Below are 26,846 nucleotides of genomic sequence, written 5' to 3'. Positions count from 1 at the left end.
GGTAGATTGCCAAAGATATGTGGCACCGGATGTCTAGTCACTGATCACACAAATCCAATAAATTAACAAACCCTGTAAACTACAGGTCAATGGTTTGTTGATGTGCAATTAGTGCATGATAACATCCAACATGTGTTCCATTAGGTTTGTACCAGGCAAATTTCATGGCTAAACACAATCATGTTTCTCAAATCATTGTAGCACAGTTCTTGACTTGTTACATGGACAGTTATCCTGCTGGAAGATGCCATCGCCATTGGGGACTATATAGAACATGAAGGAATGCAAATGGTTCACAAAAACATCCAGATGGCGGACAGCTGCCATGGGGCCTTTGATTACTACCACAGGTCCCATGAAAGTCCAGGTGAATGCCTCTCATAGCATAACACTGGCCCAATCAACCAGCATCCATTGTGTGGTGCCTGTTATGAGCATCCATTTTCCCAGATGATGGCATGTCTACACATGACTATCGAACTGTTGTAACTCTAAACATGTATCATTCAACCAGGTGACATGTTTTTGTTGATCCACAATCCAATCTTGATGATCCAATGTCCACTGAAATTGTAATTGACATTATCACTGGGTCAACATGGAAAGACATAGAGATCATTTGCTGCAGGAGCCCAAATTCAAAAATTTGCGCTGAACAGTGTGCTCTGGAACACTGTTACCTGTACCAGCATTGTACTCTGTCACAAGGTCTGCCACAGATCATTGCTTATCTTGGTTTACAGCGTGGGCAAGCCTCTGACATCTATGTTGTGTGATGAGGTGAGGACCTCCAACACTTTGTTACCTACTTGTGCTTTCACTTTACTTCACCATTTCCTGTAGATGAATGTGACCGTAGCTACTGTCAACAGCTTTTCACTTTTGAGATGCTCATTCCCAGGTGCCGGGCCATAACAATCTGGCCTCTGCCAAAGTCATTTATGTCAGTGAATTGCCCCATTTGCAGCCTTCATCATCACTAGAATGATTTCCCATTCATCATTGCTCCGGTTATATACTATCCTTAGCACACCACATGCGTGCAACTTCATTAGGTGGCATTCAATCTGGCAGTGGGCAGTGGTCATAAGGATCTGGCTCATTGGTGTGTGTGTGTGCCAACAATAGTCATAATGGATGCAGCGCAAAGAAGAGCTGCACCACTCTCATTACCACATCTTATCCTTCTTTTGAGTATACAGGGTGTATACGTGGACAAGGGAAAAAATTCCTGGATTTTTCCCGGATTTCCCGGTTAAAAATACACTTTCTCCCAGATGAAAATACACTTTTTCTGTGTTAAGTTACAGTATACTCTTCCTCAGCACTGTAAAACTCATCAGTCCTATGGTTTTATATGCTGGAGTAGAATTTCCTGGCACTTTAGAAAACGAAACTTAGAGGGGGGGAAGGGGGGAAAACACGTTTTGAAAGACCTTTGATGTGCAGCAACATGTACGCTGCATATTTTCGTATTACGAAGGTATAAATTTGAATTCCACCAAACACTGCATATTACTTTCCGAAACAGTGAAATCGAGATTGCGATGCGCTTTTGTAAGACAGTCATAGCTCCTGTCACGTGATCTCGCCAGCTGATGGCAGCATAGGACACATGATGTAGTGAGCCAATAGCAAGATCACCCTTAAGTAGCGCGAACACACAAATATGAAAAATTAATGGTTTAAATTAATATACACAGCATTCACATATAATATTGGTCTCGAAGATTAATAAGCTGGAAGAGAAGTTAAGCTTCCACATATAATGTTGATCTTTCTTGCGCGTGTTACACTTTAAGATTCATCACACAAATGTGCCAGTAAAACGACATAAATGTCTGATCTTTTGGGCTCGAAATTCTTTTAAATAGTCATCCTCAAAGAGTTGATTTTTAAATGAGAGTCAAACACTTTGTGACTTAAGAAGTTCATCGTACATTCTAGCACATAGTTCATCTTGCGTAAAAAGAAATCTGCTTTGAATGTAATGCTTTTCAAACCACCATTCACAATATTTTCCCACAAACTGTTAGAAATAGGTTCATTTCAGCAGTTGCAAGAGAGTGCCAAATAACAGGCATCACCGCGCTTGCGCAGCTACGATGACGCAGGAAGCCCATATGTTCGTACGTGAAAAAGATTAAAAGATCTTACGTATGGAATGAAAGAAACAAGACATCAGATGATACTTCAAGAGCGTCGGAATTTCGTGCACAATACTAAAACGCATAATTCGGCTTAAAATGCAAATTCGTATGTAAATTTTCTTAGAGTACCAGTATTATATTATCTCATGTTTGGTTCTTTATTATGACATAATGCCATATGTGCACTTGAAAGGCAGCGAACAGTTGAAACTAGCCAATAGTCCGAAATTAAACACTTCCTTTCAAATAAATTGACTGCCTCAGCAGAAAAGATTAACTTTAAGCCAAATCTCTTTACCGTAGTCCGCAGCTCGTGGTCGTGCGGTAGCGTTCTCGCTTCCCGCGCCCAGGTTCCTGGGTCGATTCCCGGCGGGGTCAGGGATTTTCTCTGCCTCATGATGACTGGGTGTTGTGTGCTGTCCTTAGGTTAGTTAGGTTTCAGTAGTTCTAAGTTCTGGGGGACTGATGACCATAGATGTTAAGTCCCATAGTGCTCAGAGCCATTTGAATCTTTACCAAACCGGCAAAAATAACTTAAGGTAAACGGATCCTGGCTTCCTGTACTGCAGCGAATGACCGTCGCAGGTAGCAAGAGGAGAACCGCACCGGAAATGACCACGGAGAAGCCCTCAGACATTGGCATGCCAGGTACATATAGTCTGCGGCCGTGAGCTCAGCTCCAGTTCACCACCAGCAATGGAGGGTGAAGCTTTGATAATGCCAGCCACTCGGGCTGGCGAAACGTCAGAAAAATCATTAGATGAACGTCGGCCGAAGAACCCGAGACAGAAGCCAATAGGCAGTTTGTCAACAAGTGGTCACGAAAGCCTTAACAATTTTGTAAAAATAACTTCATGGTTCTGTCAGAAAGATGGAAATAAAATCTGAAACTAATAACATATTTTAGCCTTCCGTAATTATGCGAACGTATTTTAATTCATTTGATAGCTCCCGGCCACAAAAATCCGTTTTGTTATCATTTAATGTGAGAGCAATAAATGAAGAGGAAACAACAAAATCTGCTCTGTGCATCAGCCCCAGATTTACTATATTTCCGAACTGAGGCAATATTTAGTGGCGCCTAGCCACACTTCTGTAACCATAAGCGGGAGAAAACCGACTCAACTACGCATGCCCAAGAAACCACCCGCAACAGCTCAAATGAATCTAATTTAAACACTTGTCACGTCACGCTCATCAGAGGCAGTTTGTTGTTATAAAGCATTGCATAGTCTTCCTAAAGCCTTTGACACTTTGCTGTTGGCAGATGCTTGTATGAGCACTGTTTTGTTGCTGTATGCCGTGCATTTTCTTTGCAACTTAAGTTTTATTTTCGTTTTCTTTTTTCTCTTGTTCATGTTTTGTTGCTGCAGTATTATTCTCCAGTAGTGGGATACAGTAATATCCTTTGTTAGAGTATTGGTTCTTACCCGTTAAAATTACAAAAATTTAACTGAAAACTAAAACAATGAAAAATTCCCGGAATTCTAAACAATTCCCGGGTTTTTCCCGGTTTTCTCCAGGGTGAAAAAATTCCCGGGTTATTCCCAGATCTCCCGGTTGTCCCGGGTCGTATACACCCTGGTACAAAAAAGTGCTACTTTACCTCTGTAATGCAGATAAAACTGAACCTGCATTCTCACTGCAGTGCAGTGGAGTGCACTGTGGGTCCAGCCGTGAACAATAAAGTGTGGGCTCTTACACTATTCAGTCTGTCAACATGCCTCAAAAGATGACCATGCACACATTATCACATGGAGAATTGTAAGCACAGCAAGCTGCCTGCTGAATTGGTGTATCCTACAGGGGTAGCATTGAAAACTCAACTAGTATCATGAGACGCAAAACATTGAAGATTTGCCTCATATGTGCAGCTCCAAAATAGAATTTTCATTGCCCAGATCTCTGTTGATATATGTCCCGATTACTAGTTTCAGCAAAGTTATACTGCAATATTCAGATTTGTAAGCATTATGAATAGGTTGGAAGGTTTATACATATGATAATTATAAACCTTGTAACATTCTGTAATACTTACAGCTCTGAATGTGATAACTAGTAATCACGATACGTTTGAACTGTGGTCTGGGAAAGAAAACTTCTATTTTGGAAGGTTTTCTACTTGGATATAGAGATCGCTCTCCTTCTGTCAATGTCAGGTAAATACATTTGCTTCATAGCTGTTGCTCACAGTCGATAGTGTCTGCTGATAATCGCTACCTCCAAATTAGAGCTCCCAGGTACCTTGTAGAACTGCACACTGCTTGCTTACAGGCAACTCAGAGGCCTTTGTCAAGAAACTCAATATACTGGTGCCTTCTCATAATCAATTAGGTCTCTACATGTTCGTTTTGAACAGCAGTATAAAGCCTCCTGTACCGTGGTTCTGAAAAACTTGGCAAGAGAACACCTGGAACGGAATCTACATCAACAGTGTCTCAATCTCTTAGTCTATGAGTGCAAAATTTGTCTGACAACTGATGATCTCATAGAACAATGCAGAAACAGCCAGGTATCAATACACATCTCTGGCAAGCAGTTGCATAGGTTCAAAAGGGAGGTGTATTAATTATTTTGGGCCAGTAACACATACAGATGTCAGACACTATAGAAGCTATTTTGAAGAATGCACATCACTGGGACAAGATTTCCCACCCTTTTATTCAGCCCAACCATGAATCCAATTAAACACGTGTGGGTCCAATTGACACTTGCAGTTGATTTGTCAAAAGAGCACTCCTAACTTGATGACCGCAGGAGGGTTGTTGCCGAAGAGTGGACAATGGGACAGGCACTAGCAGCAAGGTCTTAACCACCTTGCGGACAACTTGAAAGATGGATACAAGCATTTTACAATACACAATGTGGAGTATTATGGCACTGAATGTTATCTATATCTATATCTACATCTACATCTACATCTACACTCCGCGAGCCACCTGACGGTGTGTGGCGGAGGATACTTTGAGTACCTCTATCGGTTCTCCCTTCTATTCCAGTCTCGTATAGTTCGTGGAAAGAAAGACTGTTGGTATGCCTCTATGTGGGCTCTAATCTCTCTGATTTTATCCTCATGGTCTCTTCGCGAGATATACGTAGGAGGGAGCAATATACTGCTTGACTCCTCGGGGAAGGTATGTTCTCGAAACTTCAACAAAAGCCCGTACTGAGCTACTGAGTGTCTCTCCTGCAGAGTCTTCCACTGGAGTTTATCTATCATCTCCGTAACGCTTTCTCGATTACTAAATGATCCTGTAACAAAGCGTGCTGGTCTCCGTTGGATCTTCTCTACCTCTTCTATCAACCCCATCTGGTACGGATCCCACACTGGTGAGCAATATTCAAATAGTGGACGAACAAGTGTACTGTAACCTATTCCTTTGTTTTTGGATTTCATTTCCTTAGGATTGTTCCAATGAATCTCAGTCTGGCATCCGCTTTACCGACGATCAACTTTATATGATTGTTTCATTTTAAATCGCTCCTAATGCCAACTCCCAGATAATTTATGGAATTGACTGCTTCCAGTTGCTGACCTGCTATATTGTAGCTAAATTTCTTTCTATGTATTCGCACCACATTACACTTGTCTACATTGAGATTCAATTGCTACTCCCTACACCATGTGTCAATTCGTGGCAGCTCCTCCTGCATTTCAGTACAATTTTCCATTGTTACAACCTCTTGATATACTACAGCATCATCTGCAAAAAGCCTCAGTGAACTTCTGATGTTATCTACAAGGTCATTTATGTATTTTGTGAATAGCAACACTAACAGACTATGATATCACAGATCTGTAACATGTGTATGTTCACACAGATTGCCTTTATTTTGTTTATTGTTGATGAGTTTCTAATCAGATTGTCATTCTACATGATTTTTTTTTGCTTCATGGTGGATATTTAACCATTTGATACAGATCAACAACATTTTGTCAGTGTTCAAAATAGTTTTCAGTGGTGGCTACACAAGCTTCTGATATCTGAATCATGGAAGTGTTAGCCACTTCAGCATCAATGCTACTCAAGGCTTCTTGGAAGAGTACTGTGAAGTCAAGCACAGTGTCTAGTTGGTTCCTATCTTGATCTCAAAAGAATTATTAATATAGGCATTGATTTTTCAAAATTTTTATTTATTTTTTGCTGCCAATGGCATTACCACATCACACACTGTATCAGATCATCTTGCAATTAGGGGATGCTATTCCTTTTGACAAGTAGTATTTTTGTTTTAAAATCCAGTGGTGCATGGCATTCTGAAGAGTGCCTGTGAAAAGTTTTAGACACACTGTATGCATGGGTGCCAATACCTGGGGCAAGGGAAAGGCGATGCACCCTTCCTCCCTCCTAGCTTTCATGGTAAGGGATACATATATATCTTACCCGTATATGTTAAAATTATGAGTTCAAGTTTTTGTAGTTGGTTTATACATGGAGATGACAAAAGTCATAGGGTACAAATGCACAAATGCAAATGGCAGTAGTACCACATACACACAATAGGAAAGGGCAGTGCATTGGCGGAGCTGCCATTTGTACTCAGATGATTCATGTCAAAAGGTTTCTGATGTGTTTACAGCCGCATGAAGGGAATTAACAAACATTGAACACGGAATGGTAGTTGGAACTAGATGCATGGCACATTCCATTTCTGACATCATAAGGGAATTCAACATTCCAAGTTCCACAGTGTCAAGAGTGTGCCGATAACACCAAATATCAGGCATTACTTCTCACCATGGAAAACACAGTGGTTGACGGTCTTCATGTAACGACCAAGAGCAGTGGTATTTGCATATAGTTTTGAGTGCTAACAAATAAATAACACTGCATGAAACAACCACAGAAATCTACATGGGACACACAATGAATGTATCCATTAGGACAGTGTAGTGAAATTAGGTGTTAACGTGCTGTGGCAACAGATGACTGACACGAGTGCTTTGCCAACAGCACAAAATTGCTTGCAGTGCCTCTGCTGGGCTCATGACCATATTGGTTGGACCCTAGACAACTGGAAACCCGCAGCCTAGTCAGATGAGTCCCCATTTCAATTGGTAAGAGCTGATGGTAGGGTTCAAGTGTGGTACAGATCCCATGAAGCCATGGTCACAAGTTGTCAACATGGCGCTGTGCAAGCCGGTGGTGGCCCTGTAATTGTGTGGTAGTGTTTACACAGAATGCACTGGGTCCTCTGATCCAACTGAACTGATCACTGGCTCGAAATGGTTATTTTCAACTACTTGTAGACAATTTGTTCTTATTTCCAAACAATATTGTCATGTCAGTGGGCCACAATCATTTGTGATTGGTTTGAAGAACATTCTGGACAGTTCAAGTGAATGATCTGGCCACCCAGATCACCTGACATGAATCTCATCAAACACTTATGGACCACAATCAACAGGTTGGTTCATGCTCAACATTCTGTGCTGGCAACACCTTCTCAATTATGGATGGCCACGGAGGGAGCATGGTGCAACATTTCTCACTGAGTCCATGGCACATCGAGCTGCTGCATTAAGCTGGACAAAAGGATGTCCAACATGACATTAGGAGGTATCCCATGACTTTTGTCACCTCAGTGTATAAGTTCAAAATTAATTCCTGTTAGTGTAATATCACATTTACTGACCTAATAGGAATTTATCAGCTATTTTACAAATATAACAGTACCAGCATGTGCAGCAAAAGCAGGTTACTAATATTTCTGTGGCAAATGTTCAGTTATGGAAGTTATATCAACATTTAATTTACACTGCAGCAGTACTTCAAACATTGTACTCTTCTTACAAAGAGACTGAACGTAATAATATAATAATTTGATACATAATTACTCTTATGAATGTCTGAAATTTATATGGTGACCTGATGTACATAATTTTGCAACTGAAATTGGAGAGAATCAATTACTTTTGAAAAACATTGACAGAGAGTCAAAGATACACTACCACAAAAATGATAGTGACTGGTAAAATTTTTTATTTTCTTGAAAAAGAGTTCAATAATGAAACACATCTTAAAAGCAAGCAAGACTTCTTAAAAGTAAGAGGCTGCCCAAAAATGAAAGTTTCTTGTCATCAGATACCTATCGCATACCAGAAACCCTATTCTGGTGTTTCTGAATTTGGATTCAAGATATTAATGTAAGCAGAATGTTGAGGCCATGAGCAACACTCTTACTGATCTGATGGAACTAAACTTTACTTGAGGCATATGAGTCTCAACTTTATCTTTGATAATGACAGAAGGTATATGAATGAATTAAAACCTGTGGTATGGCCTGGACTTGAACCTGGATCTCCTGCTTGCTAGGCAGATACGCTACCCATTACACAACAGCACCACTGCAGCAGTATGGCTACCAGAGCTACATGGACTACCCTAGTCCAATGTCCTCCCTAACACATACTTCAGTTCGCACCCACAGCCCATTTTCCCCTTTTTTTTTAACCTGTCAGTATTGCATCAGCTCTCTGGTATTGGAATAGCACCCCTGCTTTGTACATAATGGGCTTCTATCATTATTGAAGATAAAGTTCAGACTCATATGTTTCAAGGAAAATTTACTTCCATCAGATCAACTTCCATCAGGTCAATCGATCTCCTACACCTGAGGTACAGGCAGGGTTTCCCCCATAAACACAAAGCTGGGATGCTATTCCAGTATCAGAGAGCCTCGGCAATACTGACAATTTAAAAGAAAAAAGGGAAAAATGGGTTGAACGTGTGAATTGAAGTTCAATTAGGGAGGGTATTGGACTAGGATAGTCTGTGCATCTGTGATAGTCATACTGCTGTGGTGATGTAATTGCTAACACATCTGTGCCATAAGCAGGAGAGCTCAGACATGGCACAAATTTTAATTGATTTCTCCAACATCTATCATTATCAAATACGCTTACTGCTTTAAGAAAATACTCAAATTGCTGGACTGACGACTAAATGAAAGTCCAACATATTAAATTTTTCTCAAAAACAAAAATCCTACACCAAATTCAATAAGAGACGAATTTTGATACAAGCTCGTTAACAATAATAACCATGTAATTTTGGATACTTTCATTCATTCAGTAATTGTGTTTCATAGAATCCGTCAAACAGGATGTGAAATGAATCAAGGTACACAGTTACATAAGACAAAGACATCACTGGAACTTAATCTGCATATTTTATTAAAAATAAAGTATCACTCTATGCTTAATTCTATTCATGCTCATGCCATCTAAATTTAACTGAGTAAATTAATAAGAAAGCTGCTGCTTCCTCAGTTTTGCTATTTCACTGTTGCAACTTAATATTTACTTGATTACAGTGGTATTTTTGAAGGAAATATTTTTACATTTATAAGTACTAAGTCCTATTTGTAGCACATTATTATTTGTCATACTGCTTACAACAAACATCCATACTCATCAGTTTTGATGTCTGTCACCACTTATCATCATTATAATTCCACTGGGAAATTACTCTAGAGATTGATATGTTGCTTCTTATAAAACAGTTTAAAAAGTATCATATCAACAGTTAGCAACATCTTGTTGGAAGTAAAGAACAGAAGTGAACCATCAGAAGAGTACATGGTACTGCTGAATAGGGTTGTTTATTACTTAATTCAGTTTATTGCTCGCTTTCTCTTCAGTTGGTAGTACAAATCAAACAATGGAAAATCCAGGATGGAATGTAACAATATCATGAAAAGGAAAGTTGCTACCCACCATATAGCAGAGATGCTGAGCCACAGAAAGCCACAAAAAAAAGACTGTCACAAATAAAGCTTTCGGCCATTTAGGCCTTCGCCAACAATAGACAACAGACAGACAGACACACACACACACACACACACACACACACACACACACACACACAAATGCAACTCACACACACATGACTGCAGTCTCGAGCAACTGCAGGCACAGTGCATGACATGATGGGAGTGGGGGAGTGGCGAATAGGTGGGGGTAAGGAGGAGGCTGGGGCAGGGAGGGGAAAGGGTAGTGCGGGGGAGGGGGGGGGGCGGTGGACAGTGAAGTGCTGCAGGTTACACGGAGGGCTGGGGAGAGGTGGGAGGGGGGGGGGGGGGTAGCAGAAAAGGAGAGAAGTAATAAAATGAGACTGAGTGTGATGGTGGAATGAGGGTTGTGTAGTGCTGGAATGGGGATAGGGAAGGAGCTGGATGGGTGAGGACAGTGACTAACGAAGGTTGAGGCCAGGATGATTATGGGAACATAGGATGTATTGCAAGGAAAGTTCCCACCTGCACAATTCAGAAAAGCTGTTGAGAAGGATCCATATGGCACAGGCTGTGAACCAGTCATTGAAATGAAGGATATCATGTTTAGCAGCATGCTCAGCAACAGGGTGGTCCTCTTGCTTCTTGATCACAGTTTGTCAGTGGCCATTCATGCAGACAGATAGCTTGTTGGTTATCATGTCCATATAGAATACAGCACAGTGGTTGCAGCTTAACTTGTAGATCTCATGACTGGGTTCACAGATAACCCTGCCTTTGATGGGATAGGTGATGTTTGTGACTGGACTGGAGAAGGTGGTAATGGTAGTATGTATGGGACAGGTCTTGCATCCAGGTCTATTGCAGGGGTATGACCCATGAGGTAAGGAGTTGGGAGAAGTGGTTGCATAGGGATTGATGAGTATATTGTGTAGATTCGGTGGACAGCAGACTACCACTGTGGAAGAGGTGGGAAGGATAGTGGCCATGACATTTCACATCTCAGGGCACAACGAGAGGTAGTCAAAACCCTGACAGAGAATGTAATTCAGTGGCTCCAGTACTGGGCAGTACTGAGTTACAAGGGAATGCTCATCTTCGGCTAGATGGTGGGACTTTGAGAGGTGGTGGGAGACTGGAAAGAGAAGGCACGGGAGATTTGTTTTTGTACACGGTTCCCATTCCAGCACTAAACTGCCCTCATTCAACCATCACACCCAGTCTTTTTACTTCTCTCCTTTTCTGCTACACCCTCTCCATCTCTCCCCTTGCCCTCTGTCTAACCATTCACTGTCCACTACCCGTACCCTACTATTCCCCCCTCTCCCTGTCCCAGCCTCCTCCTTATGCCCACCCACTCGCCACTCCCATCATGCACTGGTGCTGCTGCTCACAGTGTGGTTTCATTTGCTCGAGACTGCAGTCATGTATGCAAGTTGCGTGTCTGTGAGAGTGTGTGTTGTCTATTTTTGATGAAGGCCTTACTAGCCAAAAGCTTTATTTGTGACAGTCTTTTTGTTGTGCTTATCTGCACCTCAGCATCTCTGATATATAGTGAGTAGCAACTTTCCTTTTAATAATATTGTAGATACTACAAAGTTTTTCAACATATAATGTCTTACCTTTGGGAAAATTTTATGAGTGTGAAATATGTGACACGAGCCACTCTACACATTCCATGTTAAACAGTCCTCTCACAGTGGGGTGGGTGTGTGAGTCTTTAAATCTTTCAGTCAGATGCAAATAACATTATGTCATGCCTCCAGTGAGATGGTCCATAATAAAGCAAGAGTTAAAATAGATCTTTAGTTTCATGACTTTCTTTGTGTCGCATGGTGGCTTTCATAAAAATGATTTTCTCCTAACTGTTAGTATGAGTTCACTTCATCTCTTAATAATGGATGTTGTCAATGTCTTCCGTTTGATGACTGGTTTGATTTAGCTGTCCATCACAGTATACCATGTGTAAGTCTCTTCATTTTTGCATAACTATTAATGACCTACATCCACTTGAACTTGCTTACCGTAGCAAAGACTTGGACTTCATCTACAATATCCCACTCCCCACCCCCCAACCTCCCCTCACATCCTCATCTTCATTCCCTAACAAAAATAACTATTCCATGATGTTTCAGGAGCTTGAAAGAGTATTTGATACGCAACTTCTCCTTCTCCATAGATGAATATCTTAACAGAGACTGTTAAGCTGGCTTAAGTAAAAATATCTGTTAGATGTCAGTTTTGACAGCACTTGGAAACAACAGTCAAGATTAGGTATTTTGTGTATGATAAATTTATTAATAGTGCATAACAGTGTTTCATTCTGACAGCATGTTAATTCTGTAAATACTAGCTGTTCCAGTGTAACGCATTGTATTCACCTATTTTGGCAATCTCCTGACAAATGATCAGGTTAGTAAGTATTATATTCAAATATTTATTTTGTAAATAAAACTGCCTTTTCCTGCTGATAGTTACTTTATTTATCCCATACATGTTTCACCTTCTCCTGTTCTAGGGCATCATCAGTGGGATGATTTGCTGATCTGCGTTTCCTCACATCTGGTCTGGAGGTCGCAGATCAGCAAATCGTCCACTAATGATGCCTTAGCACAGGAGAAGGCGAAATGCATATGGGATAAATAAAGTAACTAGCAGCAGGAAAAGGCAGTTTTATTTACAAAACAAGTATTTATATGCTTGCTGCGGAGGATGGTCACACAAACAAACTTATTATATTCAAATGTTTTATGTTTTTATGCTGTACTTTCTGACATGTTCCACACCCATTACAATCATCTCAATTTTTGGGTCTATGGAACAAAAACTAAATCTAATCTAATCTAATCTATATTCTGTCAATGGGTCCCTTCTTTTAGCCATGTTGTGCCATTAATTTGTTTTCTTCCTAACCTGATTTAACACTTCTTCAAGAATTATCAAATCTAGTAATCTAATACTGTGTTCATCATTCTTCTGCGGCACCTCATTTCAAAAGCCTCTACTCTTTTCTTATCTGTACTGTTAATGGATGCCAAATATTGTGACCCTTCTCCTATGTGATTTAATTGTTGAGATTCAATTGATAATGCCAGAAACAAAATCACAAGTTGTGTAGTTTACTTTCTGTGCAATAATCATAAAAACTATCTGTTTTATTGGTCATAAAATAGAGTGGTTACAAAGCTTAGTTCTTGGACAAGGAATGTGAAGGTAATAATAAGCTGAAAGGACAATGCAACAGACCAAGCAGGACTGAAAAGACCAAAATGAGTCATCAAGTTAAAAAGACTCTGATGATTGCTTTTCCTGCAACAGTTTTAATTCCAAACGTCTACCTCTAAACAATCTAATAGATGAGGGAGCATGATATCTTACCTCCCCAAGCCCATAATTTGCTGTTATAAGTACCTCCTTTGGGTTCCCAGTAACTGGGTGACATGTAAACATAACACCTGCAACATCTGCAGGAATCATCTGCTGCACTACAACACCCATATTAGCATTTATGGGTTGTCCATTTTGCCTGTAAAATATTAAGAAGTTACACAATAATATAAACACATAAGACCCAAGCATTAAATGACATTTTTGCCAAGTATACTCTCTGTTACATCACCGGGCACAGAATATGTTGCATCTCCAATGAATGCTTGAACAAAATACGTGCTAATTGCATTCCTCTTCACTGCATTTCTGCCCCTGTCTTTATCCAAAATGACAGCATTTAAGTAATACTATCTGATTCGAGACACTATACACCCTAAGAATTAACTGTTACCTTAATTCATTTGTACAGTATCATATAAAAGACCTTCAACTCTGGGATAATTTCTGCAAAAAGTAACGGTAAAATCAGATACGGAAAAAATCCTGAACTGAAGATCTATAAGACTTTGATCAAAATTAAAAACATACATTTTTTCAAGAGAACTATCACACCAAGGTTGGGATAAAGAGTATAGAGAAACCAATGTAAATGCTAAATTCTCTAGGTCCTCAACATTATTTAAACTGAATTTTGAAAAGACAGTTCCAAAAGTAGCCGCAATTGAGTCTCTACTATACGGGGTCTAAGTGAGTGGCCCCTCCTTTACAGCATTCCTCAACCTATTTCTATTTCCTCTCTGAGGAAGGAACTAATACTTCCATAAGTTAGGGGCATTTAGTGTATTAAAAATTTTGCCTCCTGGAAGTTAAGCATTTATCAGCTATTCTGTTTCATAATTGTATTATATTCTCAAATGAATTTTCCTTTTTATATGATTACATGACTAAATATGAGCTTCAAAGTGGGTCATAGTTTTGATTTTAAAATGGTAAATTACAGTATCACCCATAACAGTATTTATAAATATGATACGTGATGCTCTTGACAAGGATGAGTGTGTTACAGGCGTATTCTAAGATCGGTCCACAGCTTTTGATATTGTTCTCCATAAGATTAAACTAAAGAAGCTAGACTTATTAGACATAGCTAATGGTTGGTTCTGATCATATAACACAAGCATCAAATGAGGCTAACCTTTCAATGAAACACTTATCAAAACAAAATACATTAATAAAAGAGTGCCTGAGGGGAGCATTTTAAGACTAATAATGTTCCTGATACAGATCAAAGACTTTCCCAAATGATGCTATGCACAGGGATAAATTTATTTTTGCTGATGGCAGAAAGATTATAGCTATGAAAAAGCAAGCGAACGACGTGAAGAGAAGACATATAAATCTCTCAATGAAGTTTAGAATTCATTAATAAGCAATAAGTGATACTGAACACAAAGAAATACAAATTCCACAAATTTCAGTTTGAAAAGGGAAAATTGACAAAGCTATATTATATACAATATGCAAAGGATAGAGTGCTACTCACCACATAGAGGAGGCACTGAGTTGCACACAGGAACAATGAGAAAGATTGCTACATATATTCAGCTATTGAACTAGGTCCTTCAACAATTGTAGAAAATTCGCACACATTCAAATAAGCACAACTCGCCAGCACATGGCCACTGTCGTCTCCAGGCACTAAAGCCCAACTGCAACTGTGTCTCTGATGTCAGCAGCAATCTTTACTGAGGTGGGTAACGAAGCTATGTGAGGGTGAATAGAAATAGTGAAAGTGATTTGGAGATCCAGGAATAATTATATTGGTGCTGCATCTACAGTCCAAGAGGGCACATAGCCATACGTTGCACCAATATAATTATTCCTACACCATCAAATTGATCCCACTATCTCCCTTCACCATTGCATTACTTTACCACCCACACTTATCTCAAAGATGCATTCACAATCATGCCTTAGTGTCTGGCGTCCACAGTGGCTGTGTGTGTGAGTTGTGCTTATTTAAATGTATATGTTTTCTACATCTGGTGAAGGACTTGGTCCAATAGCTGAACACATTTAGCATTCTTTTTTCCTTAGTGCCTGTCTCTGACTCAAATGTTCCTCTATGTTGTGAGAGCAGCAACCTATTCTATCCATACTGGTCCGCAGCTCATGGTCGTGCGGTAGCGTTCTCGCTTCCCGTGCCCGGGTTCGATTCCTGGCGGGGTCAGGGATTTTCTCTGCCTCGTGATGACTGGGTGTTGTGTGATGTCATTAGGTTAGTTAGGTTGAAGTAGTTCTAAGTTCTAAGGGACTGATGACCATAGCTGTTAAGTCCCATAGTGCTCAGAGCCTTTTGAACCATTTTCTCCTCTGTTAAATTAAACGCAGATGGTACCTCAATAGGTTGCATAACAAACACAAAATTCCTAGGAATGACTAGTGATTGTCAGTAGAAGTAGCTGAACACACAAAAATACTTGCAAACTGAATGTCATGTTATGCCCTTAGAGTCCTGTCATCAGTGTATAACAACCAGTGCCTTTCAATTACATACTATTTATATGCACACTCAGTTCTTGGCTATGGAATTCTTTTGTGTGTAATGAATGAACAAAATATGAACACAGTTCTCAAACTCTATACAAGGCTCATAAGAATAATGACCAAAAATAGTATTTGGGCTCATTGTACTAATATTTTAAAATATTTGTGTTTCTAATTACATTATATGGTTACATTCACATTATATGAGTTATGCACATAAAAATCTTAATAATTACTGCAGAAACATGTCTGTTCATGACCAAGAAGATAGATTTAGACTGCACTTACATTTACTAAGAAATAATAAACATAGAACTCAAAGAAGCATTTTCTATCAAGTAATTAAATTATACAGTGAATAAGCTGAATAGATTATATAGATTACTAGAACAACTTTATTAAAAAGGCAGTTAAAAATAGCTGTAAAGGAATATGTCCTCTGCTGTGGAGTATTACATAGATACTATAAGGTAGAATTTCTGTAAAAAAAAATGTAGTCCAAGTAAATGATAACAAGATGCATCTGTCATTTCATGACACTTTACGCTATAATTTCTATCTCTGTCTGAAAAACCCTGTGCTAAAGCTCTGTAGTGGATGATACTAATATATTATTTTATTTCTGAGTACATTTCAATGATTATGTAGGGACAGAGACTCAATTTTCAGGAATTCAAATTGTAGGTTGGAGTACACAGACTGGAAACCAAATATCTTTTGCCATCAACATAACCTGATGTCAGCTAACACTTTAAGTATAGTTTGTGTACTGTGTGTGGTGATTGGTATTGAGAAATGAATAAACAGAGTAACACTGGCTTCTTACATCTGACATTTTGGGAGTGTACTGAGGTCCTCTATTTAAGACCCTACCAGCAAATGCATAGTGTACTCCTAAGTCAGTGTGCATGCATTACTTGAGCGAATGTAGCACTGCTACAAGTGTGGGTATTGCTTCAAACACCCTCCATAGTGGACATTAAGTGTTATCAATCATCTTTGTTCTGCTCAAATTCCAATTACAGGATTCCATGTGGTGTCCAGCTGGAAACAACCACCCAACTGATAAGGTCTTCAGACAGTTGTATTTCAGCTGATTTCTTATGATGGGGTACCAAAAGTTCGATGTATGGGGTACAATGTTTGTTCCATTGTAGTAAATGGAATGACCAGCAGAAATGCAACATTTAGCATCATCACACTTGCTGGCTTGGAAGAGATGAGCAGCACTCCTGAATGATGTGCATGGTTTGCCTCATAAAAGACTTGCTGTACTCAAATAAAACATTGAAAACACCTAAGCACCATATGCAGCAGCACGTAGCCTCTGATGGAGTCCAGAAGTGCAGAGATTTTTGCCAGGGGACTAAAGCCCACTTTATCTCCATGTCTCCTCAATAATCTACTGACTTTTGTGAAAATTCCTGATATGTAGCAAATAAACTGTTGACCTGAATGCCTCATCATCATTGATATTTGGTCATTTATACATCTGAAGTGCCCTCAGTGTTTCACAAGACAAACATCCAGTTATTAGGGACACATTTTGTCTGCAGGTTACATACATCTGTGATGAGATAAGCTTAATGAATAAAGATCCTATGGATGTTGATTACCTGTACTGGGTGGCCACAACTGTTATCTTGCAGATGCAAGCCTGTTTGAATAGTTTTGGATACACCAAATTTTTGAGTTTACCATTACTCTTTATGTATCTTTAAGAAGTCTAGAAACAGTAGAAACTATCTATTTCCATCTCCATAGGAAATCTTTTTTTGTGATGTACAGAATTAGGGTTTTGCAGAAATGCATGCAGCAATCTGAAGTGCTACTAACACATAAAACTAATCACAAGAAAGTCATTGGAAAAATTATCGAGAAGTGCAATCCATCCATGAACAAGATAGGTTAATAAACTCTCTTGCAGCTGATACTGCAATGTTATTCATCAGGTTGGGCACCTCACCAAGGAGGCAGACATTAAAAGGAAGACATTGTGCATTACGTTGTGATTTATTGTTGAAATTCCACAACTGTACTTGCCCAGAAGAGTCAACCAATATATTGCTTCTATCTCTCTATACCTTGCAAAAATATTTGAAGGTAAAGTGAGAGAGATTCTATCTTACAATGGGCGTTGGAAACTTTTCTTGCCCCACACAATTTGTGATTGGAACAGGAAAAGGGGGGGTGGGAAGGGGGCGGAGGGGGGGGGGGGGAGTGTCTGTGGGATGCAAAGTACTCTCTACTATACACCATAAAGTGGCTTGTGAAGTATAAGTATAGATGAAGTTGTAGATGAAGCTCTTGGTGACTGTCCAAATCACGATGACAAACAATATGTATATATTGTCAACACATTGCAGGAATACTGTAAGTTTAGAACTGTTAACTCAAGTGCCTACTCCTCAAAATCTACTATAAAAAGACTGGACATCAGAGGAGATACAGGACTCTCAATAATGACACTCTCAGAATGGTTATAAAACTCATTGTTCAATAAAAAGAAAAAGAAAAACATGATAAAGGGAGTGCATATGCTCAAACAATGCTGTTACATCATACCGAAAGCAGTTTCTAGTGAGACAGCAAGGTAATCAAAGGTACTTTTATAGAAAAATGATAAAATGTCAAAACTGACCAATAAGTTCATGCTTTTCAGCTTAATTGACTGAAGTCTGCTGGTAAAATCAAAGGAATGTCACGTGTGGTGTAGGCACCTGCCTAAAATGGGCCTAAGTAAAGAAGACAAGTATTTGGCAAAATCATAGGTGGCAGCTCCAATACTGCTCAGAGTAGAACATAAAGATATTCTTTGTGAATCTAAGGCAGTCCTTACAACTCACATAGAACTAAACTATGTGGTCTCAGTCCCAAGACAACCTCCTTTGGTAGAGAGTCAACAATTAAAAATGCTGGAATTTTCTTCATTAAGTGGTTGGTGGAGTCCTTATGTATGCTGAGATAGAATGAGTCACATTATAAAACACATTTTATTAATACAATAATGAAAACAATCAATTATTGACAAAATAAGTTATAGCCATGAGCCATGTCAGTGCCATGACTTCCTAAAATCCTGCCCTGAAATGAGATCCATTCTGTCTGAAATTTTGCCCACCAAACCTAGAATAGCTTTCCGTTGCCCTCCCCCTCTCCACAATATTCTTGTCAGACCCTATGCCCATTCTACACTCATCTCCCTACCCTATGGCTCCTACCCCTGTGAATGTCTCCATTGCAAGACTTGCCCTATGCACCCTCCTACCACCACCTATGGTAGCCCTGTAACTGGGAGAGCCACCTGTGAAATGACACACATCATATTCCAGCTATTATGTAAACACTGTTTGGCCTTCTACATCGGCATGACTACCACCAAATTATCAATTAGGATGAATGGGCATAAACAGTGGGTGTATACTGGCAACTTACAATATCCTGATGCAGAACATACTCTTCAACATTCCAATCATGACCTTGGTGCTGTTTCACCACATGTGCCATCTGGATTCTTAACCTGGCTTTAATTTACGTTGATTTCTTCAGTCTCAGCATTTCTTCACAGTAACTACTCTTTGCTTCACTCCATTATAGTTTTTTATATCTTTCATTGTCTTACCCATCTATTTTTCAACACCCCCTCCCACCTCTGTTAGGAACAATGCACTTAGCTTTTCACTCTTATTAACTAATGTATGATGTTTAAGCAGTAATCTCTGTGTGCATATTACCCTGTCTTCCACCTTTAAGCTCTCAGGTTTTCAGATCTCGTCTGATGCACTCCCCAACAATCAGTCTTTTCTTCTCATCCCATGCCATAAGTCTTCCCTAACCTGTGGTTCTGGGTGACTTTTCCAAAATCTACCCATTTTCTTAGATTTCTCCAGTACTTTTCTCTCACCCCTCTTCCTTCCTCTTCAACCCTTCTGCCTGAAGAAGCAGCCACTGGCTGTGAAAGCTCGCCAATCATAATCATCTTTTATGTGTGTGTTCTGCTGCCGCTTGGTAAATAGATTTTTGTATCTATCCCATTAAATTACATCTTTTTAATACAGTCGTTCTTGGGATGAGTATGCTAGTGTTACCTTTATCAGTGCTGAGATTGCAAATCTCATATGGTGCAGTCTCCAACAATCAGTCTTTCCTTCTCATCCCATCCAGTAAGTCTCCGCTGATCCAGGTTTCTGGGTGACTTTTCCTTAACTCTCCCCATTTTCTAAACCTTGTCAGTCTGTGTCCTTCATCCCTCTTCCTTCCCCTTCAACCCTTCTGCCAGAAGGAAGAGACAATGGCTCTGACAGCTTTATGTATTTTCTTCTGTCACCGCTTGGTGAGTAGAATTTTTATCAATCCAATTACATTTTATTCTGTATACAAGTGCACTAAGGCCCGGCGGAGGTTCGAGCCCCTCGGGCATGGGTGTGTATGTTTGTCCTTAGGATAATTTAGGTTAAGTAGTGTGTAAGCTTAGGGACTGATGACCTTATCACTTAAGTCCCATAAGATTTCACACACATTTGAACATTTTCAAGTGCACTACATCATTTTTTTCCCTATAGAGTCACTTGATATGATACTTGTAATGTAGGTTGTTCTCTGAAACTTTGATTTTACAGAATGAAGATTGTCAATCACATAATGCTAAAGCAAACTTCCAAGTAGGAGAGGCCTCAGAGCAACCTATGACTTGCAGCAGACACACTACCACGTAAGTAACATTTGACACTGACTTATCATTACACGGCGCAGCAGGGTCTTAAATATGGGAGTTCAGTATACTTTTACCGGAATACAACTGAAGATGACCAGAAGAGTTTGTAATGAAGTATCAAGCAGAAAGTTGCTGACAACTGACTTTTCCCCAGAACATTTATAAAGCAATCTATATGACATGAAACTTCCTGGCGGGTCAAAATTGTGTGCTGGGCTGAGACTCAAACTTGGGTCCTTTGCCTTTTGCAGGTAAGTGGTCTACTGATTGAGCTACAATGCACAGTTCACGAACCATCCACACAGCTTTACTTTTGCCAGTATCTCATCTCCTATCTTCAGGCAAAGGTCCTGAGTTCGAGCCATGGTCCAGCACACAGCTTTAATCTGCAAGGCTCACTTCGCTGCAGAGTGAAAAATTTAATTTCATATGACATGAAAGTTTTACATATCACATGATGTAATTTATTTGCACAAGTGTATAAAAGTTAAACATTTTGTTACACTAATGATAAAATAAATCCGTTTGTGCTTTTTTAGCAGACTGGTCTTGTATTTGGGAGAATGGAGGCTTTAACCCCCACCTGGCCATCCCTCCTCAGATTTTAGCTTTGACTGACTACCTGTCTGTCCTCAAACTAGACTTGTAAAATGTCCTAGCAGCAGGGATCCAGAAATGAATCAAAGTACTACTACTACTACTACTACTACTACTAGAACCTAAATCATTATTTTGCATTACAAACCTTCTATACTGGACTGACTGGTACATATACAACGATCCCCAGCATTTCTGAATGGCCAACAAGATGTTTGACTCTCCCATCAATCCTAAAAATGTTGCATTTTGACCTGCAGCAGAAAGATCTTCTGAATCTTCTCCAACTGCAGATGACCGAACTGCATAGCGCACAGATGCATCAAACTGGGACAGTACTTTCAAAACTTCTTGTCTGACTTCATCACAGATAGAGGTTTTTTCAAATACCTCAGAAATCCTGTTTTAACAGTATCAACCCAAAAATTTTACATTAATGAACTAATGATAGTTCCAAATCCATGGTGAAAAAAAAACACACAAGAAGTGAGAGTGCTTTCATCAGCTTTGGAGTTACCTTTCACATTGGGTTTTCAACTCCTCAGGAGAACATTCTGAAGACATGTCATTTAACTTATTTATTTCATTCTTCAGGTCTGGAGAGCAGTGTAGCTGATAATCAAAGGCATGTGTTGTCAAACAAAAACCAGAAGGCACCTGGAACTTTAAACCACACCAGTAAAATTAATTGGCAATATTAATATCAATAAAAGAAACTTATCAAAACACAGAATGGTGGAGACATAATGGGTGGCACATTCAGTTATGACAAATAGAGAGTGCATAAGCAGTTATATGAACACACAACCTCAAATAAGAGACATTAGAGTAGGGCCATTATTCATTTTGTTATTCTCTATCTAGAATTTAATTCTGTAACCATATTTTATCATTCTTAAAAAGAATTGAAAGCGGTGGGCGGCTGGAACTTGGAGGATCAAACATACTCTGCTTTGGTGGCATGCAAGAAGTAGCTGTTTTATAGGCTTATTCAAAACTACAGAAGTATAAATGTATGAGGGGCATTCAGTAAGTAATGCAACACTTTTTTTTTCTCTGATAGCAGGTTGGTTTTATTAAGTAGTCCAATACACCAAATTATTCTCTGCTCTTTTGGCTACAAAATCCTATTTTTCAAAATAATCTCCGGTCAATACAATGACCTTATGCCACCTTTTTGGGAGGACCTGTATGTCCGCATCATACCACTCTACTGACAGACATTGGGGCCAACATCTTGTAACAGCAATAACCTCCCCATCATCCATATACTGCTTCCTGTGGAGTGCATCCTTAATCGGACTGAAGAGATTGAAGCTGGAAGGTGTGAGATCCAGGTTGTAGGGTGAATGAGGAAGAAGTCCAATGATGTTCTGTGAGCACCCCTTGGATGCACAGACTTCTGTGTGGCCTTGCGTGGTCACAGAGAAGGAGAAGTTCATTTGCATTTTTGTGGTGACAAACAAGCAGAAGTCATTTCTCCAATTTCTTGAGGGTAACACAATACACTTCAGAACTGATTGTTGCACTATGAAGAAGGACATTAAACAGAATGTTACTCATTAGAGTCACAGAAGACCATCACCATGACTTTACAGGTTGAAGGCGTGGCTTTGAAGTCTTCCTTTGGAGGAGAGATGGTGTGATGCCACTCCATGGATCAGAGTTTTGTCTCTGGTTTGAACTGATGAACCCATGTTTCAACGCTTGTGATGACATTTGACAAAAAATTGTCACAAGCAGCCTCATAACATGCAATCCTTCATTGCTCTTTACAGTTTCTGTTAGGTGTTAAGAAACCCAGCGGGTACACATTTTTCACAATCCCAACTGTAGCATGGGTGTGTCAGCACTACCAACAGAGACAACCAGTTGTGCAGCGAGGTGTTTAATTTGAATCCATCAATCACCTCGAATGAGAGTGTCTGTGTTGCAGAAGTCACAACTGTGTGTGCCCAGCTGGCACACAGATCGGACAGGTTTTCGAGCAACTTTGTTGTGATGATGACAGACATCTCTCCCAATGGCACAAAGTGCTTTTGTTCACAGTCAGGTTTCCATGGACATTCTGCAAATGTCAGTTAATGTGTGTGATGCTCTATATTTAAAAAAAAAAAGAAAAAAACTCTATGACAGATCTCTGCTTGGAATGTACCTCTATTACAGACACCATTTTGAATCTGTGTATAGTGTCACCACCTATTAGAATTTCATGAAACTATAGGGGCTGAAGTAGGAGAATTCCACAATGTTCCACAACAAATTCTGCATCTCTTTTCAACTGAAACTGGCTGAGAAAAAAAAATGTGTTGCATTACTTATTGAATTCCCCTCATAAACACTAAAAATTATTGAAAAACTTAATAACACCAATCATTTGTGTCCATAAAGTAGTATATAATCTATTTCTGTGGTTGAAGGTAGCAAATACAGAAATTCAATTTACTTTTGCTTAATTTGTGACAAATGTTAGATATTGTCCTGGCTTTGTGCTAAATGTATTACATGTAGAAATTCAGTTCAGTGAGCTTGTAACAGCCAGTAGTATATTTGTGGATCCAACTTGATTCAAACACTTTGTCTGTTCGTTGCCAAGGCAGACGTACAAATCTTATATTGTTTTTCTGCAGACACAGACCAATCAAGACAAAAATGAGGTATACAATGATTGGGAAAATTCAAATGGCTCTGAGCACTATGCAACTTAACCTCTGAGGTCATCAGTCGCCTAGAACTTAGAACTAATTAAACCTAACTAACCTAAGGACATAACACACATCCATGCCCGAGGCAGGATTCGAACCTGCGACCGTAGCGGTCGCTCAATTCCAGACTGTAGCGCCTAGAACCGCATGGCCACTCCGGCCGGCTTGCGAAAATTATTAGATATTATTACAGTTACTGCACTACGGGCAGCAAATATTGGAGTTCAGTTTTGATTTACTTATCTTGTGTCAAGTATTAACATTAATCTCAAGACATTCTGTAAGCAACATCTTCAACTGCAGCAGCTGAAGATCCACAAAGCAAATTATTGTAAGTCACATAAGCACTTAGCTAATGGTATGCTTTAGGGGTATACAGTGAAGCTTTTGATCCATTTTATCTACAATATTTCAACAACTAACCTAGTCATTTTCTTCAGTTGTTGTTATGTGTACCCACTGTCAACCAGACTGTGAAGTATTATTGGTGTCATGTAACTGCTTATAGCCAAGTTCAACTCCTCTGGTTACTATCCCCTTGCATCCTCATAGTTCCCAAAGCCCACACTGTTATTCTGTGGAAAGTGCGTTCTAACTTGATTATAGGCCTGAAAACTACACTGCTAATCAAACGTGCTGAGAAAACCAGAGATCCACAGAATTGCTGCTTGAATATGTTTCCCTTGCGACATATCCCACAAAATTGAAGAAGAAAGGTAATGATATTTTATACTTATGAGTTTCATGTGTTTAGATACATTTATGAGTCACCAACTAAAAGTCATTATATATTCAATTAGTTGTGTCTATTACTTCAGTCCCATAGGCTTCAGAATTCACTCAAATACCTTGTTTGAGGTGGAACACAGAACTGAACTGCAGTAAGCAAGAATGAATATTATTGCAAACCATCTTCACGAAGAAGTATTTGATGTAGTGTTCTGTCATGGTGGTGCAAAATTTTAGAAAGCAACAGACATCTTTCATTGAAAATCAATATTTAAAGAAATATTCCCTCATACAGAAAAAAATTTAGAAACTGCTGCACATTCTTCAATGACACAAATCAACACAAAGAATTTTCACACACAGAAAACAGAACATATGATGATAATTTTCACTTTGTTTCCATCTAGGACACTGTTCAACAAACCACATAAAAAATTATGCTGGTAATTTTTGGTGATTCAGTACCTGACACTGCTGCTACAGAATAATGAAAGAAGAGCTGCTAATCTTAAAAGTTTGGGTCATTTGGCAGTTACACAGAAAGAATTAAAGCAGTTTACATTTTACAAAAGTACTGTTGAGGCTAGATCAGATGACTGAATTATGATAAAACTTGTAAGATCAAGAAAAAAATTCAGGAGATGCCGGAAATATAATAGTGTACATCTGAAGATGGCTACAACAACCAAGAAGGTTTACTGTTGGGGACTACCTTGCCTTCTCAATGACGATGACAAGTTTACTACTTGTCATCTTCAGGCAAAGTATCAGGCTCTGGATTGCAGACTTCTCACCAAAGGGCCCAATATCTGGACCAATTGCAGGCCTGCTGGAGAGATGTCGCTGTCGTTCATGGAGAGTGACCTTGGTTTAGTGGAGGGTGGTCTGGATGTTGAGTCTTGATGCTTCCTGTGTATTCTGCCTGCTGCCCCTTTCACATAAGAATGTTCCTGACATATTTTTGCTGCTGCCACACCCCATGCAGAGCTGCACTGGAAACCGCTGTCTGGCTTGACAAGATAATCCTGTATTCTTATTTCCACTGTCCCTTTGATAACCAAATTACAGAACATGTTGGTATGGCACAGCACCTTTGTTCAGAAACAAATATGTAACCTTTGTTCATGCTGTGCTCCACCACAGCAGACATGTCAGTTTGATCAAGGCAAATGATCCTCTCTTGTTCTGTACAGTGCTGTGAGATGCACTGCTGCATCTATCTGATGTACTGCATGCCAGACTTGCAACCGATGTTGTAGACACCAGGTGCTTGTAGCCCTAGCTGGTCTTTGACTTATCTATGCATATTCTTGATTTTAACTGTTGAGCAGAAAATTGTTTTTATGATGTGCATCTCCACAGTCATGGCGATCTCAGCTGTGGGCAGCCTACATACAGAAGGAATGCTAGGCACTTGGTTTGTTCTTCTGGAACAAGGGAAAGATAACCAATGATCTATTGGCAGTACACTTAGAAAATGTTGTGGGTCAACTACAGCGCCTGCCATGATGTGGGATCTGCATCAGATAGAAAAGATTGAGGATGTTAAAAAATTCAAAGAATGGCACTTGTTTTGTGTTATGATATAGGGGATTATTGTACAGTAATCATGTAGATGCAGATGTAGTTGTTTTTGTTCCTCTTCTTGCTCATCCTGAAATGTTGTGACTTTTGCTTGCTTTATTTTCCTGTTGATAGTCTTTGGTGTTGACGCAAAGCTTTGTTATACTGGCTGAAAAATGGGAGGTGGAAGTTAAAACATTGACTACTGTAAATGATCTAGCTGACAGCTGCACAGTTGCATTTCACAGTTCTTCGCTTTCACTGTTCATAACTTCCCAGTATTATACAGATAATATTGCCAGTTCACTGTTGTTTTGATAAGCCTCAGTAATAGTTTGCAGGCAAACATCAGCATACTGCTAAATAGTTTACCGTTAAATATCTATGAGCAGTAAAAACCTAACCACATGGTCCTTGCAGAATAATATGAAACATGTGACACTATTGAACAGACACTGTCATTATTTTAACACACGGCCTATTTGTGTTGCACTTACTCCACAGTTAAGTTGATGCATTGTTGATGATCTAAGCAATACAGGTTTCTCGTCTGAAAATCAGCCATGGACTGACTGTCTCAGGACCAGAAATTGGGCTTTTATATGTCTTCACAATGACAGGTACTGAAACTATACATTGTTTGATGTTTAAGTCACAGAAATTACAGTTAAAACATAACTCATTAAATTAACAGAATATATAGAAAAATTCCTCATTTCTAACAGTTTCTTCTACTGCAAGGGTTAGGCCAAATTATTTCTTTAAATGATGAAATTA

The 26,846-nt window shown here is 39.4% G+C and overlaps 1 protein-coding gene across 1 annotated transcript in view; it reads right to left on the bottom strand.

Moving 5' to 3' along the window:
• Nucleotides 1-26,846, bottom strand: part of LOC124616263 (putative phosphoenolpyruvate synthase) — a 317,495-nt gene that overhangs the window by 149,026 nt on the left and 141,623 nt on the right. The window contains exons 11-13 of the mRNA XM_047144567.1: nucleotides 21,590-21,735; nucleotides 21,221-21,472; nucleotides 13,263-13,410 (exon numbers count right to left, since the gene is read on the bottom strand). Coding sequence (XP_047000523.1) covers nucleotides 13,263-13,410; nucleotides 21,221-21,472; nucleotides 21,590-21,735 — 546 coding nt within the window. The remainder of the gene's footprint in view (nucleotides 1-13,262; nucleotides 13,411-21,220; nucleotides 21,473-21,589; nucleotides 21,736-26,846) is intronic.

The sequence above is a fragment of the Schistocerca americana genome, chromosome 5 (genome assembly GCF_021461395.2).
Source record: "Schistocerca americana isolate TAMUIC-IGC-003095 chromosome 5, iqSchAmer2.1, whole genome shotgun sequence".
NCBI classification, from domain to species: domain Eukaryota; kingdom Metazoa; phylum Arthropoda; class Insecta; order Orthoptera; family Acrididae; genus Schistocerca; species Schistocerca americana.
This window is presented reverse-complemented; position numbering and strand designations above follow the sequence as displayed.